Below are 15878 nucleotides of genomic sequence, written 5' to 3' on the forward strand. Positions count from 1 at the left end.
CATATATTAGTTGTGCTTTACTAAAGATCGTCACTGATACGAAAGTCGTGTACCAAACAAGACAATTGTGTCATCTTGCTTCTATTATTGATACCAATAAATGATTTATAATTAGTTTCATTTGAGAATTAAAAACCTATTAAGGCTATCCTTGCAATCATCGATTTGCGATCTCATATCTAATCGTTTTGCTTTTGATTTATTTGGTATCTTTACTTGGTACCAAATATTATTTATATGCATTTTGTAAGTACTATAATACGATTTGATTATTGTCCAAATTAGGTTTCCAATAAGAGTACATATTAGAAATTAAAAATTTCACCTTCCGACAGCTTGATCTAATCGATGAGATTTCAGCTATAAGAAGGTAAAATTTTTCACTGTTCTCATGAACCTGACCAATTAATCAACTTGCTTAATAAAATGTCAATTAGCGGGGTCTCTACTGATCGGTTGTAAATCGTATCATAATCATTATCATATACGCTTTTAATTTAGGTTATGACTCCCATTTTACAATAACTTATCCATTCCATACACTCACAAATTAGACAGTCAAGATTCACTTACAAAATATTATTTGAACAAATTAAATTATTATTGTATTAGTACCTTAAGTTTTACTGTTCCTTTTTTATATATATTTTGTGTCATTATGCCGTATAGGGAAGAGCACTGCTTATCCTAAAGTACAGGATTTACCTATTTAGGGAGCAGGGTTTCACCTATATTTAAAATGTTTGTAACATTAATTTTTTAATTTTTTAACTGTCCACTGTTGAACATAAGCCTCCCCATAGGGGCGTTTTGCCAGCAGTTGCCGCGCTTGGGAGGCGGATTGACAACCGCAGGTAGGCTTTGGAGATGTTTTAAGAGGGATATCATTCGCCTTCCCTTAGTCGCCTCTACGACACCTACGGGAAAGGAAGGGGTGGCCTATTCTATACCGGGACCACACGTGACGTAGGTCGTATACGACTTAGTAATTATGACTAGACATTACATTTATTTGCCGGCATGAATGGGCTACACAGAATTGCAGTTGATAATCTACCTGCTAATCAATGGAAACTACTGGCAAAACCTCTCAAGAGAAGGACTATGTTAAGCATTAGACAGTTAATGGCTGATGTGATAATCATAATATAATGGTTATATTTATAAAAAAAACTTACATCTTAACAGATTACTGATTGGTTTATAATGACCTGTAGCTATACAAAACAATTGTGGCCGCGTTCAATTCAATTGTGAGGGAATTCCCTCATTTAATATATAAAACCAGGACTTCCGTAGATGATATCGTTGTACCTCGGAAATAATATGAATGCCTTTATCCGCTTGTATTAGCAGTATTGCTTCACAAATCATTGTTTTTTTTTTTCTTAAACAGCCAAATTGAGGTTAAGAGGTCAGCCTCAGGTTTGAATTCAATATCGGATACATGATATAGTGCGTCCAACGGAGCGTTTAGCAGTTAGTTTAACATTGAATGGGGGGTAGCTACGTTTACTGGTTTTTGGAGGAAATTGCTTCATAGAATTCTATAGAAATATGAAGGAGTGGCTCGATTAGTGTTAACAAATGATAAATAGGACCTATTAACGTTCTAACTGTTGGTACGAACTGAGAATTGATGGCGTTCGTTACGGTTTCTATTTAAGAGTTTATCTTACTTCTTGTATAATAAAATTGTAATTAGATGGTGTCTGTACATGGGAGGTATTTAAGAAAAGATAATATGAGAGGCTCTAATAAGGCTAATAGATGCCGAAACAATATTTTTTTAGAAAGTTTGTCTGTTAGTCTGTATGTTTGTTCGGGCGTCATGTAAAAACTACTACACCAAATTCAATGCAGTTTTCATAATTTTATTCCTTAAGGTTTAACTTAAAAACTGCTGTATGTACCATCTTGATGTGCTATCTAAAAGGGATCTATTTCATTGGGTTTTCTACTTCTGGAATCTATGCATACGAAGAAACAGGCAAAATACTAGTCAGACCAAAAATATCCTTCACGAGATTTTCACATGATCATGTTTTATTTATGGATAAAATAATATACTGGGTGATTAAAACACTAAAATAGTAATGTGAGATTTAAACTTACATCACGTTAAGTGGAATTTCAAAGACTTTCGTCTTCTATTTATTGCAATTAATCACTACTAATTAATTATTTATCGATATTACATAATAGATTTCCAATAAGAAGGATGTTCTGAAATTGTTTCTACTATTCTGTCCCATGTCAATCATTAGTCACATATTTAAACGGAATCTACAATATTATTTTTTTATTACTTACTAGCGGCCCGTCCTGGCGTCGCACGGGTAGACATTTTTACATTTTAAAAAGTGCCCATTAAGGCTGCACACGCGACGGAAGCTTAAAAATGGAGTAACTTCTCCCGTTTTCTCAACATTTCCCTTCACTGCTCTGTTCCTATTAATCGTAGCGTGATGAAAAGTACACTATAACCTGCCCAGGAGTATGAAGAATAATTGTACCAAGTTTCGTTAAAATCCGTCAAGTAGTTTTTCTTTCTATAACAAGCATACAGACAGACAGACAAAAATTTTACTGATTGCATTTTTGGCATCAATATCGATTATTAATCACCCCCTGATAGTTATTTTGAAATATATTTCATGTACAGAATTGACCTCTCTACAGATTTATTATAAGTATAGAAGATTAGGTATCTGTAATATTTATTTCTTTCGTCATATAGTGAGGTACAAAGATAAAAGGTGGACTCTCCAAACAACAAAATGGCGAGGTCCAGCAGGGAATAGAAATGTTGGAAGGCAAAGAAAGAGATGGGCAGATGACATAATAAAGATAGCAGGAAAAAAGTGGACAAGTATTGCTATAGATAAGGAGAAGTGGAAAAAGATGGAGGAGGCTTTTACCCTTGGGGACCACTGAAGTGGATAAAAAGCTATAATAATAATAATAATAAATAATATTTATTTCTTCAATTCAAGACAAACTCCTATTTAAGATAATAGTTAAATAATCAATAATTAAATTTTGTGTGGCACAGAGTTGGTAATTTTAATTACGTAAATAATTTAAATAAAAATTATTTTATTTTTAAAACCGCCATGGAGTATCTCTGCACATTCTAAAAGTTGACTGGTAGAGAATGCTTACAGTATTAAATCTGTTTTTGTAATACATTTTTTAAAATTTTGTTAGTGAATAAAATTTAAAAAATAAATAAAGAATTTATTAAATCTTATGTACCATAATTTTACAACCCTTATCTACCGCAATCGTACATTTATATCCTCTACATAGTTTTCATTTCAACCTAGCTTTTTGCCCGTTATGAATTTACATAAAATTACATTTACATGTGAATTTCAGAAGCAATAAAGCCAATGAAATACAATACTTCTGGTGGCGTATCAAGAGAAAATATATACTCAATTTTAAGTTACATTTTCAGGAACACTGAAACGAATACTGAGATAAAAACCGCATCTAATTTGGTGTAATTATTTTTGCGCGATGCCAGAACAAATAAAGAGATAGGTAGATAGATTGAATTTCTAAAAGTATCTTGGTTTTAATTGCTCTTACATATTAATTTTCCTTAAATACCTCCCATGTACAAATATGATCAGGTTATAATTTTATTATAGGTATATCAGTAACATTTTCATTGCTTTTAGTACTTTCTGTGTTGTAAGGAACGCGAGGTATTCACCTCATGCATGAGGTACGTATTCATTAGTTTCTGATAACAAGCTGACAACTGGCTCCTTGATTACCATTGTTTTGGTAAGGGAGTACTAAGGTCAGAGGGCCGGGACAATGGACCGGAGTCCGAAGGGCATCTCCCATCTTTACGGTGGATGAGCGTGCCAAATACGAGGGAATGTATTTAGTATTCAAGTAATTTATGATAAAAATTTCATAAGACAATTATCATATTATGTTTTTTATAATTTAATCATTTAAGATTGTGTTCCGACTTCAATCGTGGCAAAACCAGTTATTGTGAATTAAAACCAAACTACTGAAACGTTTTTGATGAAATTTCTATTGGACCAATCAGTAAATATATTTTTTCAATAAAAAAAAAATCCAATTCACTTTATAAACGTGAGATAAAAACATAAAAAAATACAACCGAATTGACAACCTTCTTCTTTTTGAAGTCGGTTTTAAAATAAATTATCCCGATTATAATGTTTATTTGCATTACAAGGAAGAGAGAGCTTACATTGTTCTAATGATGATGATGGTGATGAAGCAATTATTAATATTTAAAAATAAATTATTGTTGTGTTCACCGGAAATTAGGTTATGTTACAACATGATTACAATTTCTAATGTAGTAATCAGAGACATCTGTCGACTATTATGGTGAACGCCTGACATGCTCTAACACCGATTATTGGGGGGAAAGGGATTGTTAGTAATGGAGACTGAGAATCCCAATATACCCAACCAGGTCGACCTCCTCGCGGTTCTTCCTGGAAACTATCATGGTTAATTCCTGATGAATTCATCATAATAGGCTAACTGGCCTGTTTTCATTCTCATCTATCACCGTTCACTGGTGCTCCGCCAGCGTATCCCGTTAGCGCAGGCGGAGTTACCATTCCATTTTCACCCATCAAAAAAAAAAAAAACACCGATTATTTATTTATTCTTGGAATTACATATTGGGTTCGGAATTTTAAATTTAATGAAATTATCATTTCAGCTGTTTACAGTCTACCGTATGACAAATTTCATATTGATCGATTGAACAATTGAAGCGTCAAATAATTATAAATAAACTCACTTTTGTATTTGTAATAATAGTAAGGATACAATATGCTGGGATTACCAAAAAAATTAATTGCACTAATTATGAAAAATAATAGTACCTACAAGATTTTATAATTTGGAAGGATTCAAAAACCCATGTGAACCGTAATAAAAAGTTCCGGATCTGGAAAAACCTGTATGTAGGCAAGCGAGCTGAGTACAATCATGTACATACAATTGAATCTAAATAGGTAGACATGTAGCTGATGAGGTCGTGGGACATCTACAGGCATTGTGGCCATAGCCACTTTGATGGTATCGTCAGCTTGCTCGCGCTTTGTTCACAGTGATTTATGACACGGAAACTGAATTATTATTTCCGAATATTTTATTGAATTTCCACATTATGATAATATAAATAATAATAAATACAAATTATTAAATTTGACATTAGACAGAGGCATCTAGCTTGGAATTCACTTGATTAAAAATAAAAAATCTTTTTAAGTCTGAATGCAATACTTACAGCAGCATTATTTCTGAATCGATACGACATCGTAACCTTTAAGGAAAGAGCATATTCCTTTTTAAAAGGTCGGCAGAACACCTGCAATGCCTTTGGTGTTGCGGATACTCATAGACGGCAATAGTCACTTACTATTAGGTGCGCCGCATGTCAATTTGCTCCCTTCTAAGTCCAAATTAAATAAATTTTAACCAAAAACTATGAGTACTTATTCAATTCACACTCTCTCTCATACTCAAGAATACAAATGTTTATATTATATGGGGATCGAAGCCTCGATCATTGAACACTTGCGGCATTGTGTTAAATACCTACATCACCAAAGACCGTCAAAACTATGATGGATATAATATACTATATATTGTAAAATATTATATATTGATAGATATTATATATACATAGGTACCTTTTTATACATTGGGAGAATCTCTAATGCGGATTCCCTAGTCCTGGGGGAGGCGGATAGGCACTGCTAAAGTCCTACCGGCTAGTACCTCATGGTTTTTTTTAATGAATGAAAATGAAATAGTGACGTCGCCTACGCTATTATCATATTGCCGGCTGGCTAATATATAATTTACCCCAAAAATGAAATAGGCAAAACCTGAAAATATTATTTCTACTTCTCATGCTAAATTAATCACGAGACCGCGTGATTTGTATGAAAATTACAACTATTATTTTGAGAATTAGAATTTTATCCTTTAAATCTTATGCAACCATAAAACATAGTGTGGAACTATAATAAAAATAGATAGATAATAACCCCCTTATTCATAAAACTAAAACCTCCTATTTTAATTATTACACAGTTTAGTCACTTTCATTTAAACAAAGAATTTAGGGCAAAAGAAAGAGACAAAACAAACAATAAATAAAAATGAAGCAGTTGTGTTTGCATGGCTGTGTTTCGGTTTGAAGGGTGAGATATGGCGTGAATTTACAGGGTACAGAGGAATAATACCTGAGTCCTCAGGAATGGTAATGCAAGGGGGGTATCATGGGCGAAACAGTATACTCTGTTATGTCCATAGTACTGCTCATGTCTATAGGCGACCGTTACCACTTTTCATCAGGTGGGCCGTCAGCTTGTTTGCCATTCTAAGTTGTATAAAAAAATACCGTAGGTAACAGTACCACTAACAGATACATTCCCAAGGATGGTTGACATAATAGGAGGCCGGTTGTAAAACCAAAAGACAAAACCCGGAGTCATATACATTAAAACAAATTATACCGATCCCAAATAATTGAGACAAGGACAGAAAAGTGATAATAAATACTTAAGTATAGAACAGTAATAGTAACAATAGCGCCTAACCTAAAGTAATAGCAAATATGTATACTGCAACCTTATCTAAGAATGTAATTTTCTCTCACAAGTCTGTGAAATATTAGAAAAAATTCAATTTATTCATTTACGAGGAAATTATTAGATAGATATACTTAGATTGCTTATTACTATCATGAGAAGATTCAAATATTTGTTTAGAATAATTTTTCTTACTAGATATTAAACTGCTAAAGAAGAAAAACTGCTGAGACCTTAAATTGTGTTTAACGATATTATTTTATATATTAATTGATCTGAAAGATGGCAATATTACTGCCAAAATAATACAAAATGTTGTTATATTAAGTATACTATGGTGTGTTTCTAAACAAAATGAACATGTAACCAAATTTTGTTGAAATTAATACAATAACACTCTCTAAATAAAATTAGTAACGAATCTATGCTTTAATTTAAATTTTTGATTAATACTACTATTAAAGAACAGTATCTTATTTCTAGAACAGAAAAGGCAATAAAATGTTATCAGACATAATTTTTTGTTTCAGAATATAATTTTTTTATGTCTGGTAACCATAAGATCATAGAGAGGAAAAATTTTGAGAGAAAGAGAGGTAGATATTAGAGAGAATAAATTAACCTTAATGGTTTGTTTGTTTATATTAAGTATTATTGTAAAAGATCATAGATATACAAATGTACACCTTACGATGTATGCGAATTATAAATAAAGTAGGATCCATCATAGGAGGTAGTAAATTTTATTAAAATAAAAATGAACAATTGAATTTTGACACGTTATATCCGTTCTGTTCTTACCACTTTCTCTTCCGTGAGTGTCTTTAGAGGTAACTAAGAGAACAGTCGAGGGATGGGCAGTAGCGTTCCTCTTAAAACATCACCAAAGCCTAACTGGGGTTGCCAACCCATCTGCCAATCGTGACTACTACTGGTAAAAGTTTCTTTATGGAGAAGACCTATGTTCAGTAATGGACAGTTACGGGTGATATAACAAAAATAGAAAAGGAATATCCGTTATATGCTGTAGGAAGATATAATAGCTAAATATACGCAAGCTGATCTGAACCCATTGGATTTTAAGTTTTCCTTATGCACTAAGTATATTGTGTCTTGTTCCTCAAACGTCTCTTACTACCTCTTCGGGATGAAGAGCAATGGTGATAATATAGTATTCTGATACTAAATAGAATTAATTATGTCACATATTTTTCACCACATCTGCTCTTCATACGCTTTCTATTTTTACCTGATGGTTAGCTGGTAGCTCCCAAAGAGGGTTGACGTCAGGCAGGCGGCCAGTTGTAAAACTATAAGCTAAATCCTTTTGTAATATGGATAAAACCATATTACGCCGACCCCAAATAATAATTGGGATAAGGGTAGGAAGATGATGATGATGATGGTTAGCTGGTAGAGAATGCCATATAGCATTCCACTTGTACAAGGTTTTACTGTGCAATAAAGAATAAATAAATAAATTAGATATTAATGGAAATCAATGAAATACCAGTTTGTTATTTATGTACAATCATTTATTGGATACAGCTTACAGCTAATATTAATCTATCAGTTCATTAAGATTTCACTAATTTAAGAGAAAAGACAGGTAATGTTATTATGTTTTCATAAAAATTAGGTAATAATTTTTTTAACAATTTTACATGATTTTCATTTGAGATTGATATCATAAAATTGTGCAACATTGACATTTGAAGAAATAGTTGTATATTTACTATAAATTTCATAAAATTAAGATAATTTTGGACGTAATAAGTTTTACTTAATAGTAATATATAAACCAAATCATGAATTTTAAAATGTATAGAATAATAGTTTAATCAAAATTTGTTAAAACAAATTTTGATTAAAAATGAAAATTATTTTTTGAAATTTACGTGAGGATTTAGACAGAATAGCAGAGAAATTTAATTACAATATTTACCTAAAGAAAATTTATTATTAAAGGCAGTGTTATATTTTATTAGATTATTTAGCTAATAGTTACTGAGCATCACAATTTAGTCAATATGTCTACTTAACCTAAACAATTTACAGAGCATTTATACTTATATATATTCGTCTGGTAACTAACTTAATCACGACATATTATATTTATATTAAAATTTAAAATTACTTATATGAATTTTAATATAAATAAAATATATAATTTTATATTAATACGAAGCGTGTAAATTGAATAACTGATGATCATTATGTATTGTTCATATGAATATGATTTATTATGATAAAAAATATTAGGTAATATAATTTGGCAGAACTAAATCTAAATTTCTAAACGTGGTGTAAAGCAAAACACAAAAAACATTTTTTTTTAATGTAAAGTAACATAAGGAGTAGGTACCGTATTCGTGCATGCACGTATATGCACGTCGACAATTCTATTCGATTTTCAGTACTTTTAGAATAACTAAACTACATAGAACAAATGGTCAATTTACAATTCAGTTAAAGTTCAAATAAACCAAATTCGAATTATCTAATTGGTAATTGAATTATCAATTACCAATCAATGAAAAACTTATACTTTTTTTAACATTTATTTTTTTTACTGGCAGTAATAATAATATTATTATCAAAGGATTATTTATAACAGACTGGAAATACAAAAGTGATTTTAAAAAGCCACTTCTTTACTTTTCTTCAAAAGCCATTTCATATGAATCGTAATATGCTTTTTCGTATAATCCGCCGACATCTTGCTGAGGGGGAGGAGAGGGAGGCAAGGATAGTTAGTAATGGGTCTAACTGCTTCAGCACTTGTAATGTACCCTAAACAAAATAATAACAGCATTTACATAGAGGATCATCAATCTACCACTAAATTCAGATAGAAAAGACAGTCGGTAACAAAAGCTTATAATAAGCAGAGTTGTGGTGTTCAGAGTCCAGAGTTGCCGCAGTATTCGCCGATCCGGTCGGATATACACTCGAATATGTCAAATGAGACATCGCAGTTTCGGCCATTATCTGGAAACAGAAGTACTTAAATTAGAGTTGTAGCATTTTTATAAAGTATCGAAGTTTTATTTTTAGAAGTGGCAACATTTCTATTTGTTATGTCATTGAGATGACAATGGAGTCGATTCCGAAGCACCAGTTCTGTAATCCTATCTCTCTAACAATTAAAATTCCAATTTGATATAACAGCAAAATCTTTTTTGTAAGGATAATTATGTAATAATTTTATATTATGATTTCAGTTATGATTACTATAATTTTAGTTCATAATAGTCTATAAATCAGTAATTTTTCGAAATTATTTGATTTAAGTTAAGAGAAAAGTTTAGACTAATGTCATCCCAGAATGTTTCATAACCTCTGAGATGTGGTATAAAGATTTCTGTTAATATAGGCGACTATATATTATAAGCGACGATAACCATTTTCCACCAGACGGGTCGTCAGCTAGTTTCTGTTATTTCAAGCTGCATGTCATGGCATGGGCATGAATCAGTATAGTAAGTAATGAATCTAATGCTACCTCGTGAATTAATAATTAATCGTTGGAAACGACAAAAGCACAGTGAGTTCATTAATTTTCCGTTACATGGTAGACGTCGAATAGAAAAATAACATAAGTTTTAAAAATAATTATTTTTATTATTATTAGAGTTGAGTCTGCGCATTGCGGATAGGGGCCATGATCGCCGTTCTGGTTCGTATCTGGCTCAAAGGATATCTCTGGCAATCTAACACGGAAATGCCGCAAGTGTCATGGGGACCTTTGGGTCGGGTACGGATCATAAATGGGACTGATCATTAATTTTTTTTTTGTGATTCTATGAAATATATTAGTTTAATATATATTATAGATTATGTAAGTAAATATATTCATAATTAGACTATGTATTAATTTTAATCAGGCTGTTATTTAAGTAAAAATTGTATAAAATTTAATTGACAATAAATTTAGATATTTAAATTATTTGATTATTAATACTTTATTTCACCATCATATGTTTTTATTAAAAATTTTATTTTTAAACCTATGTTTTCATTAAAGTGTCACTGGAGTCACTAAAATGAACAGTGACAATACTCGTAATGTCAACTAGGTTCGAACTCATAATCTTCAGTGTTACATGGATACATACAAGGATTAATAATTATATTAAAATACAATTCTCAAAAAAAATAATTAAAGAATTCTAAATAAGAGAATAGATATAATCTCTGTCTATTGCATTATCTGTGGTAGTAATATGATTGTATGGTGGTATACCCATGGGCATTGTCCTTGAGAATTTGTCGTGGTTTCTCATGAGGCACTCTCTGGACGCCTCCAGTACGGCCATGAAGTATCCCCGCTCGTTCACACCATCAGAGTACAGTCCCACCAAACCTTCAAGGGTTGGGAAGCCATAACTGTCCACCTGAAAATGTTAATTTAATTTATAACCTCACTCAACATAGCTGAACAATAAACAACATGGTTGAAGTAGTAATATTGACATGATATGACGTAAAAGTGTAGAAAAATTTTACGTTGTGGTTGTCCAGTGGCATTAGTTCATATTACTAACGATGCTTTCCCCTCTGGGTTTTTTTTGTCTATAAGTTTTTTGGCAATTTCCTAAAATTTATTACCTATAATAAATAAAAAATATAAAATACTATAGAAAATTTATTATTACTAAAGTTGTAAAATAGGCAAAAGACTGTGTTAACTGAACACGAGTTTAGAATATGGAATTAACATAACGGGAAGGTAAATTTTCTTGTCTGATATATTTTTTTACAATATAAAAATAAGTCATAAGTAATTTATAATACTATCCGTTTACTGTATTCGGAATCCAAATAAAGGCAGAGTTAAATACTTGACCATGTCAAGAACGGACCTAAATATTCCTATAAAATTATATTGAAGACTTAAAGCCGACAGCCATTATTGCTGTAGATTATATATAATTCTTATAGTATTGAAATATGTATTATTTATCTTAATATATAAAAGTCCCGTGTCAGGATGTCTGTTCACATTGATCTCTGAAGTTGTTCAATTGATTGTATTGATTTTTTTATCATGTATTATTTGTAATCAATTCAAATTTTCCGTCTATTCATTGTAATGACGAGAAAATGGCTGAAGAGATTTTAAACTAAATTCGAAATGTAATAGGCAATTTAAAAACTGGTTTTAATTATTGTATAAATTGAATCACTATTTTATCAGAATTGGTCGATGGAATCGTAAGATATATCTTGCCCTTTCTATTTTTAAAATTTCAACTTAGAGATTTTCATTAAATCATATTATTCAATAAAGATTTTTTGTAAATACATTATCTAGGGTTACAAAAAAAAATTTTAGACAATGTTACTATCAAATTATCATTTAGTCAGTAGTCACACTTGGCAACTGCAGTTAATCTTTGGTGATGTTCAAGAGGGACGCTGCTGCTCATACCTCGACGATTAAGTTCTCTTAGTCGACTGTTACAACACCCACGGGAAAGAAGGTGGTGACCCATTCTATGCCTGGACCACACGGTAATCAACATATAGGATTATAATTTTTTTTTTATTTAATTAATTAATTAATTCTACTACTATGCACACGAAGCCGGGGCTACAACTAGCGAGAAATAAAACGCAAATTACCAAGTGTTCGGGTGGGCATTTATAGCTGTAATATTTCTGTTGAAGTAATTTTTTTCATGAGCAATAAATAGACAATGACTTTTTCTTTTTTATATTTACGACCCGGTCCGTATTTTTATAGTTAACAAATTGGAGCAATCAGCTTGTGACAGAACCATAAAGCATTGAAACTTGATTTGAAACGAATTTTATATATGATTTTTAGGGATCTGCATTTCTACAATGTGCACAAAGAATAAAGGTAATTATTTTATTTAGGGTGAAATATAAATCATTAAATCCTATTAAGGGGTGTACTGTTAATGGTTTTAGACATGTTCGAGTATTCTAGTGTATTACACTTCCTTAATATTATATTAAATGGAAGAGAATGTTTTTAGCATTAAATCCGCCTCGTACACATACCTGTGCTAAAGAAAAAATAAAAAAAAAAAACATAAAATAAAAATGACAAAAAACTTAAGCTCCCCTGCTAAAACGCTGCCCCATTTACACTCCGTAGTGCGATTATTCTGTTCGTTATTACAGCAGCTAAACTATGCTGCTATCGATGCTAGTGTTTTAAAATTAATGCCATACAAAATATTTAAAAAATCTTTTATTTCTAATGGACAATATTAGCAATCGCTCATAGAAATGATCAGTACTCGTTAAATATTGTTGAAAAAAAAAAAAGATTGTAGCTAAAAATCAAAAGTTATAATCAATTTACGTATTTAAGATTATTTTCTAGGAGAGGCTTGACCTCTTATAAAAAGCGTATATGTACTCTCAGATATCGTCATAGTCGTAGAATACTGACGGATCTTTATATCGTCATAGTCGTAGAATACTGACGGATCTGACAAATATTACATATATAGATTCGTCAGTATTCTACGACTATGACGATATGTCTCTGCGAAGCTTCTATCGCTTTCTGGAGTGGGTACCGGACAATTTGAGGTGGGCATGACCCAACCGCCTCCTCCCCTTAAATACACATATTATCGTAGGCAGTTAGTCAAAAAAACATTCAAAACAAAAGAATTGAAACTTTACATATATCTAAGGAAAATATTAACAGCACCCTCGATATGCGAATTTGATTCACGCTTGGTCTTCTTTTATTATATTATTTACGCAGTCAACTTCGATCTCTTATAAAAATATACACTTAATGCTACATACAATAAATGCTTCGTTTTTATTAATTAATTTTAATCCTATGCTTATTCTATTTTTAAGTGTAATAAATAATAGGATTGTGTTTCTCGAAATCGATTATAAAAAATAATACAGTTGGAGTTGGCAATGCAATAATAGAACTTGGCGAAGCACAACATAAATTTATGTAAAGTTGTGAAAGGTTTTCAAATACAAATATACTTTTTTTTTAATGGGTGAAAATGGAATGGTAGCCTCGCCTGTGCTAACGGGATACGCTGGCGGAGCACCAGTGAAGGGTGATAGATGAGAATGAAAACAGGCCAGTTAGCCCATCATGATGAATTCATCAGGAATTAACCATGATAATTTCCAGGGGAAACCGCGAGGACGTCGACCAGGTTGGGTATATTGCTAGCAATGGGATTCTCAGTCTCCATTACTAACAATCCCTTTCCCCCAAATACAAATATACTTAGTTTACTAAAGGACATTACCAGCAAATTATCTTGTTTGTAGAGAGTAGGATAGAAATAATGTTTATAATTTTTTTCTCGATAAACTCGTTCTTTATATATTTTTGGATGACTACATGTTTGGATGTTTAAAAGGCAGTATACGAGTAGATATGAATAAAATTTAGTTAAATTGGTAATTAACACATACGATAATTTTTATATACAAAATTAATCCAAGATTTACATGTACAATGAGCCCCATGCCGAGGTATCCCCTAGAGCTATATACAATTCTTCAAAAGGTAAATAATTAGTATAATAAATAAATAATATAAATAAATAAATAAATAATAGTAATAATAAGTAAAATATATAAGGTTTCTTTAAGATCGGCAACGTGCACGTAACACCCCTAGTGTTGCAGGTGTCCACAGAAGCTACATTGATTGTTTACCATTAGACGAGTTATATGCTTGTTTGTCACCTTTGTGGTATAAAAAAAAATCCATATAAAAGTTACACTTAAAACTGTTCCAAATATAAATAAAAAAAGGAATCCAAATCCAGGACATGCGTGAGGTTGCACGCAATTAAATAAGAAATTACATGTATTGTAAAGATTTTATATCTTTACAATACTTATAAACAAGTTTGACTATAAACGTCGCTGAATGCCAAGAAATTAGTGTAAAGTTTACAAATCCGCTCTACATTTTCTGCCTTTATTCATCTTTGATTGTGTATCAAGTAAGTCAATCGGCAAACAATTATTGTACCTGCATGGTAAAAACACAACATAAAAGATAGAATTAAACCATGACGTTTCAATTATGCTTTTAATTAGCGTGAAAAGTAGAGTCGAGATAATTTATAGAGTGACACGGTACTTACAGCTTTCACTTTTCGGTAGACGCACTGCAACAAACACTGTAACAAAGAAAGACAATATAGAATCTCTCCAATCTCGTAAACGACAATCGAACTCTGTCATTGTATTTCCAATAATTGGTATACATATGGGACTATGCTATAATTATATACTTAGAGAAACACATGGAAAACTTCACACCAATAAAAAAGTAACGATGGAATACTATGGAATTCGAAATGAAGTTATTGTTTTAGTTTTCATTTTAAGAGTGTGTGAGTTAGGAAATATTCCTTTTTTTTTTAATTAGTGGAGTTCAGGTCATATATATGGAGCGTTGAATGTAAAAAGTCACTTAAATACTTTTATGTGAATTCAGATATTAAAAATGTATTTATATATTTCACGTACAATAAAATCCAGACTAATACAAATGGATATACTCAATTATATTATTATAATATCAGCTGTTAACTGCCCGCTGCTGAACATAGGCCTTCCCCTTATAAGGGAAGTTTCACCATTAATTGCCATGCTTGGCAGGTGGGTTGGGTTTAAGTTGAGCAGTTAGGTTTAAGTGGTGTTTTAAGAGGGACGCTGCTGCCTATCCTTCGATCATTAACTTCCCTTAGTCGACACCCATGAGAAAGTAAGAGGTGGTCCATTCTATGCCGGGACCATATGGTATATATACTCAATTAATTATAAATAATTGCGCGGATTGAACCCGCAACTTTAAAGTGAAGTAGTGTTTTAAACCACTACACTACCACCAGCTGTTTGAGCTGTGGTTGTAACTGTACAATTTAAAGTAAAAAATAAAGTATCAGTAAATGACCCATTTAAGAATGACTTCTAATAAATGTAATGGTGGATTAATGGAAAAGACGTGTCATTTATTTATTCATACTCACTCCAGCGATTCGTTTTTCGTCATGGGAAAATGGGACCTCTCGCTTGTTTCGCCGCCTCTCTGCCGGCATGGTGTGCTCCTCTTTAATGACGTCCAGGGCCTCTGTAAATTACATACAATTATTATCAGTAACCATAAGGGAATCATTTATTGATTACAATAGTCCTCTTAGCATAAAAAAAATTAAGCTTTCGATAGATGGGTATTGAATACATGTCTAGATTCCTTACTACAAAAGCGTGTCTAATGTC

General features: G+C 31.7%; 1 protein-coding gene across 2 annotated transcripts in view; it reads right to left on the bottom strand.

Annotated features, from left to right (window-relative positions):
- Nucleotides 1-8127: 8127 nt before the first annotated feature.
- LOC113511601 (general odorant-binding protein 70) overlaps nt 8128-15878 on the bottom strand; it is a 34631-nt gene continuing 26880 nt past the window's right edge. For both annotated transcript variants that reach the window (XM_026895253.3, XM_031913671.2), the window contains exons 3-6: nt 15629-15729; nt 14738-14773; nt 10861-11011; nt 8128-9605 (exon numbers count right to left, since the gene is read on the bottom strand). In XM_026895253.3, coding sequence (XP_026751054.1) covers nt 9517-9605; nt 10861-11011; nt 14738-14773; nt 15629-15729 — 377 coding nt within the window. In that variant the 3' untranslated portion in view covers nt 8128-9516. The remainder of the gene's footprint in view (nt 9606-10860; nt 11012-14737; nt 14774-15628; nt 15730-15878) is intronic.

The sequence above is a fragment of the Galleria mellonella genome, unplaced genomic scaffold (genome assembly GCF_026898425.1).
Source record: "Galleria mellonella isolate WM207_F2 unplaced genomic scaffold, CSIRO_AGI_GalMel_v1 utg213, whole genome shotgun sequence".
NCBI lineage: Eukaryota > Metazoa > Arthropoda > Insecta > Lepidoptera > Pyralidae > Galleria > Galleria mellonella.